Below are 6392 nucleotides of genomic sequence, written 5' to 3' on the forward strand. Positions count from 1 at the left end.
GTGTGTGTGTGTGTGTGTGTGTGTGTGTGTGTGTGTGTGTGTGTGTGTGTGTGTGTGTGTAAAATGTATTTATTTAATGGGAGAAAAGTTAATTTGCTGTTGTGCAGCATATGTGGATCTTATGAGGGAATTCTAGAAACTGACCATAATGATTTATTAGCTTTCATTTTGTAAAAAATCCTTCTAGAGATGATTTTTTCTTTAGTTTTCACTGGCTTTGTCCATGAGTTGGACACAGTTTATTTCCCTGCAACATAACTGCTTCCCCAAATCACAGGAAATGGTTATTGGTGTGCGTAAAGCTCAGCCTTCTCACACAACATATTTTCTCTTTTGCTAAACCCTTGCTAACGTTCCTCTTGAAAGAAGCCTGTGATAGGGGCATCCACAGCTCGATTGTATGCTTTACAGGCCAAATAATCAACTGAAGAATTACTAAATACTTGTCTTCAGTGGCTGAAATGTTGTTTCTTTAGTGGCATGGGTTAGTCAACACGCTGTCAAATGCTCACTTTGCCCTTGCCCCTGTTTCCTGTTGATAATAGCCAGGAATGGAACTGCGGCAGAAAACTAGCTGTTACGCTCTCACTGTTTTGTGAGCGTTTGGATCGGTGATTGTGATCACACTGGTGATTGTGACCCTTGTGGAAAATGATGATGAGTGTTTAGTTAAACGACGATGCCTGTAGAACGGAGGATAAAAATCCATTTACTGTCTTATGTGTTGATATGTTGATTCTGTCATCTGTAATTGAAGTGCCTACACACGTACGGGCTCTTTTACAAATCATGCTTTGGTGCATTGCTAATAATCAGATTAAATAACAGTAACCAGATTAAATTAACCCTAATATGTAAGTAGGATGCAAAAACTCAGTTCCTATTCTGCTGTACCCTGTAAACAGGAGGAGATAGGTTGGAGAAAGGAGGCCTACCACCTGCTGGTGTTCGCCACCGACGATGTTCCTCACCTTGCTCTGGACGGCAGGCTGGGAGGCCTCGTCCAGCCGCACGATGGACAGTGTCACCTCAATGATAAGAATGAGTACAGCGCTTCCGAAAAGATGGTAAGAAGAGCTGCCCTTTCTATTGTTTTGCTCACAAACAGAGCAGTGTTTTTTTTTTATACCAAAGGTAGACTCGTATTGTCGGACCTTCCTCCACAGCGATGCAGAGGAGGGCCTGGCCAGTCCACGCAGCATGCCAGCACAGGTGGAAAATGGGCTCTAGTTTATTGGCCTTTTTAAAAAAAACAATCGCAGTTGTTTTTGGTGGGGCTAAGGGCCGGACGGAGCCACGGTGCCTCTGCAAAATATTTTCCGGAAGGAACTTTTGATGGAACGTGTGTCCATTCAAAAGTTGTTTTAGTCGTGCAACAGAAACCTCAGATTTGGACAGATAGTCTGCTAGCTGTCTGGATTTACCCTGCAGAGATCTGAGGAGCAGTTAACCATAGTCCTCAGAAATCTACCAGAGTTTTTAATTCCAACACAAAGAAAGCAAAAGGTACAGGACATCCGGCCAAAATGAAGGACATCCGGCGGAAATTTTGCCAGATTTAAAGAAATGATTAGATTTTTCTGAAACTCAGAGTGCTGACCTCCACCAAGGCTCTTTCTCACCGTTTTAATTCAGTGTTTTTCTAGTTGGGACCTAAAATGTCTGAATATTCCAACACCAAATGAATGCAGTACAAACACCCTATTTGGCAATGTTGTGTATCCGCCCTGTTTTTCAGTTTCACTCCAAAATGTATTGGGTTCTTCCCATTTGCCGGGGGCTACACCCTTCCACCAACCATGTTTCATTAAAATCGGGGCCAGTAGTTGTTCTGTAATCCTACAGACTGACAGACAGACACAAACCTCCTCTGTGGAGGTCATAAAACATACATTAACCTTTATTATCCTTAAGAGAAAAAGAGGAGAACTGTTATTTTAAGCAACACAATGCATAAAACAGTCCTTTGTCAAATTTGTACCAGCTACTCATGTTTTTATTTTTTTTTATTTTAAAGCTAAGTGGAATTATCCTATATAGATGTTTTATAGCAAAAATTAATTCTGCAGCTTTAAATTGTCTAAGTTGAAACCTGGAACTTACTGTAACACTCATTGACATGAACTTCAGATACTTTTCCATACAAAACCCAGCTGTTAATGGCCATAGGAATTTCAGGTGTTTGCTTAAAGAATGACTTAGAGACACTGTGATTTGTTGAACTTGCTACCTTTGTGGATTACTGGCTCCTCTCTGCCCTTATCTCAGCATTCATTTCCGGATTTGAGTTCATTTTAAGTCCAATAGGTTTCTAAATCTGTCTTTTTCTTTCAAAGAAAGACTTTAGGGATTCCAGCTGAAGTAAAATGAGGCATTTTTTGAATTCTTATTTAACCAAGCAGCTTGAATAGGAACACATGTATATTAATAGCACCAGCCAGCGGGGGTAATTGCAGAGGGAAGGGCCAGTATAGACGGCCACACCTGCAGGCTGCCAGTAAAACCACAGAATAGACCGTTGACTTGTAAATACACGGCTCAGGAGCATGCAGAGGTTCAAAAATCTCTGCTCCACATTATCAAACCAAACTCTTCCAGTCCACACACACACATATGATCTGAGTGATGAGTGAATGCTTATCAGGAGCCAATAGGGTTGGGTATCGTTTGGATTTTTACGAATCTAAACCAATTTAACATCAAAGAAAGGCTCTTTTTATAGAGTTTTGTTCTGTTTATTTATTTTTTTATGGAAAATTATTTTAAATTAACAACTGATTAACGTTTTAAAGTACTTAAATATTAAAATATTTCAGTCAACTTAATAAGGAACCGAAATTTGCATTCTCATCCGGTCCGATTCCTACCAGTTGCGTAGGAACGGGTTCCATAGTGGATTAGGGTTTTGGTACCCAACCCTAGGAGCCAATGTAAGAATGAACAACTTACTTACCTAGCTCACATGCCACATGACTAATGCTATAATAACAGATCAATATTATGTGGACAGCACTGTGCTCCTATTTAATCTAGAGTAGTTTTCCACTTTTTCTCCCTATTTTATTTTCCACAAAAAAGCAGAACTTTAAAAGACTGATTAATAGACTGAAGAGCTACGGTGTAGAAATTCTATTTTATGAAAGAAAATAATTTCCCTTTGAACCTCAGTCCTATGATGACAAGTTGCAATGATTTCTCTTTGTGGGCCCCATAGTTCCACATTTCTGTTTTTGACTGAGCGCGTGGGATTGATAATAGATCACTGGAAGTTTCTTTTTGTTTGTGTTTTTTTTTATCCATCTAACAAAAAATAATAGTAGGGATGAATCCAAGGAAATTATCATCTGAAAGTGCAACCTGGAATGCTCTGTCTCTTGTTGTGATGCTGAAATGTGATTTAAAAGAATAAAAAAGCTCTTGTCTGAAAGAAGAAAGAAAACAATACTCTGGGTTTAGAGGGCCTGCAGAGCAATGTAAACATGACACCGGGGTCAGAAGAGCATCAACATCCGTTAGTTTGCTCCCTGACTGTGAACTCTATACTCAGTATGTGTAAATGCCTCTTGCCATCTCTCTCTACAGGACTATCCCTCTCTGGCTCTTCTGGGGGAGAAACTGGCAGAAAACAACATCTTTCTCATCTTTGCGGTGACAAAACGGCTGTACGTTATTTATAAGGTACTTTTGAATTTTGATTGTTTATTCTTAAAGTACACATACTTTTCCTGTTAACTGTATATTCAGTTGACTAATGCTGTCTCTCATTTCTTCCCTGCCAAAGGATTTTACTGCACTCATACCTGGAACTACAGTTGAAATCCTGGACCAGGACTCCAAGAATGTAATTCAGCTGATCATAGCAGCATACAATGTGAGTAATTGAAAAAATTGCGCTGGTGTGACTGTCGGTGGGTCTGTTTCCTGTTTGTGTGCGTGCGTGTTTGTGAGAGTCAAGGAAAAGAGGGGTTTGAGAAGAAAGATAAGAAGAGGGGGAGGAAAAGGAAGCAAATTCTTTAAAGTCTTCCCAGGACTGGGACACTGGATTTCTCATTTCAGTGGACGGGACGGGGTTGAAATGGTTTCAACTGCTGACTTTGTAGCAAATTTGATTCGTTGTCTTGGGGTTAGAACGCATTAGTCCATTTAATCTTTACGCCAATCAACCAAAAAGTAATCAACAATTAGTAATCCTCTAATTTACTAATCCAGACACACCAATTTACTAATATGTATGACACACCAATTTGTATGCCATTATTGACGTGTTATCAAGATGCATACTCGTTTTTTAGCGTGTATATCAATGCCGTTTGGCCTCCATTGAGTTACATTACCTTGCGATAGCGTGTGAACGTATGCCGTAGTGAGTTGTTTGAACGCGAAAATCCGCGTAGGGAGGTTGGTCGGGGTGGTGGATAGGTAAAACGCGGCAATCGTTTTCTGCGTGTCACGGTTCCTAAACTCGCATTCAACTGCTTTCTTATCACAATAATGCAGCAAGTGGCAATAACATGCCAAGTGCCTTTGTATGTTTACACCCGCTGTAAACAGCGTAGACATAGCTTAAAATGCGTACATGATAACACGCCACTTGGCTTAAAGGTCCCATGGCATGAACATTTCAGTTTTTTTTAACATTTAATATGAGTTCCCCCAACCCGCTTATGGTCCCCCAGTGGCTAGACATGGCAATAGGTGTTACCCGAGCCCTGGGTATCCTCCTCTGCCTTTGAGATAATAAAAGCTCAGATGGGCCAATCTGGAATCTTGGTCCTTATGAGGTCGTAAGGGGCAAGTTGACCTCCCCTTTCTCTACTTTGCCCACCCAGAGAATTGGCCACCCATGAGGGAGAGACTTTATTTCAGCCACTCAAATGTGTTGGAAATGGAACAACCTTGGGTTTTGGCAAAGCATTTTAAAGATGTCATGTTTTTTGTTTTTTTTAAATATTTTATAGTATATACAAGTGGTTCCCAACCTACCGGGGACTCGAGGAAGATGATTCTTTCCAGCAGTATGTAGAATAGAACAAAAAAAAAACATTTCATAGCAAACTCATGTTAACTTTTTCAGACTTTTCTTTTTTACCTCTTCTTGTGAATAACTGGAAATGTAATCTGCTCCCACCTCTGAGAAAGACTTGTGATGACTACCCTGGTCATTTTAGGATTGACATATCAACTATTTAAAAAAAAAAAACTTATTAAAGATGGTTATATTGGGGTTTAAATGGTTGTATGATACAACTGTTAAATCTTACTGCAGTAGTTTGTGCTGTCTGGAGGTGAATTATACATACTAGACATGTAAAGGACTCTAATTTATAGATGGGTGTTAGAAAATTGACCCACATACAAACATACAGCATTTCTAGTACTGGCTTTACTCAGCTCGGCTGGACTAGGCAGAGGTGCCCCGTCCTCCTTTCCCCACTGCAGATTTAGTATCGCCTCATGCGTGAGACAATCGTGGCTGGTCATCATAGCGACGCCGCAGGAAACTGCCGTGACCTAACAAGACACACACACACATTACGCTGAAGGTGTGTTGTTTTTGATTATCGGCCTGTGGCTTTTGCCAGAAAACCCATTTTGTTACAAAAGAAAGCTGGAGGCAGTAAAAAAGCCAAGCTGGCTAAACTACTTAAAAACGGCGGGTTTGTTCTGGACACCCCTGTCTTTCGCTAGCAATGAGGACGCAGTGATTAGTGCGTCATCAGTACTTTTCTCCTTCTGGCCCCTCACCTGGGGGCCTATGTCAATCTGATTGCCTGTCTAACATTATTTAATCTGTGTGTTTTGGAACCAAAGTTGCTGAACTGAACTGCGTGTAGTCAACCTTTCCCTAAATGATTTCCTTTGTGGGTGGCTGTACAGATTTTTCCTCGCCTCAGTCAGGAGGAACAGCATCTTGTTTTGGACTCATGGCAGTGTGTTCTTTCTCTGCGACTGAAACTTGTGTCAAACACAGACTTGACACGCTCAGCATGTGGGAGGGAGCTTGAATGAAGCCTGTTGACTCATGGCCTTATTAACATTCCAGCTGCCACATTATATCCAATACTCTGGGGCCGTTAGCTAGATGGGCTCTGCCAAACACTGCATGCTTATGTTGTGTAACGGGCTCATTCTTCTTCAAGTTTGACTGTGGCACAAACGTGCTCCTTGCTTTGATTAGAGCTACAACAATTCCACATTTTCCTGTACTCAGAAATAACTGCAATTTACAATTCAAATTTATTAATAAATGTATTTATTTATCACTTTTTTGGATGGATTCCAGATCCACCTTTTATGTATATCACTGTTATGTGACCCAGATCATGTAATAACACAAGTGCACAGCCAATGAGATGAAGCACTCATATTATCCAGCATTTTTTCTAACTGAT

General features: G+C 40.6%; 1 protein-coding gene and 1 long non-coding RNA gene across 2 annotated transcripts in view; one reads left to right on the forward strand and one right to left on the reverse strand.

Moving 5' to 3' along the window:
- The window catches only part of itgb5 (integrin, beta 5), a 53116-nt gene that overhangs the window by 4826 nt on the left and 41898 nt on the right, over positions 1-6392 (forward strand). The window contains exons 6-8 of the mRNA XM_034885307.1: positions 906-1067; positions 3583-3678; positions 3782-3871. Coding sequence (XP_034741198.1) covers positions 906-1067; positions 3583-3678; positions 3782-3871 — 348 coding nt within the window. The remainder of the gene's footprint in view (positions 1-905; positions 1068-3582; positions 3679-3781; positions 3872-6392) is intronic.
- The window catches only part of LOC117952780, a 15756-nt gene continuing 14793 nt past the window's right edge, over positions 5430-6392 (reverse strand). Inside the window, exon 2 of the long non-coding RNA XR_004658502.1 lies at positions 5430-5511. This is a non-coding gene — a long non-coding RNA (uncharacterized LOC117952780). The remainder of the gene's footprint in view (positions 5512-6392) is intronic.

Source organism: Etheostoma cragini, chromosome 11 (assembly GCF_013103735.1).
Source record: "Etheostoma cragini isolate CJK2018 chromosome 11, CSU_Ecrag_1.0, whole genome shotgun sequence".
NCBI lineage: Eukaryota > Metazoa > Chordata > Actinopteri > Perciformes > Percidae > Etheostoma > Etheostoma cragini.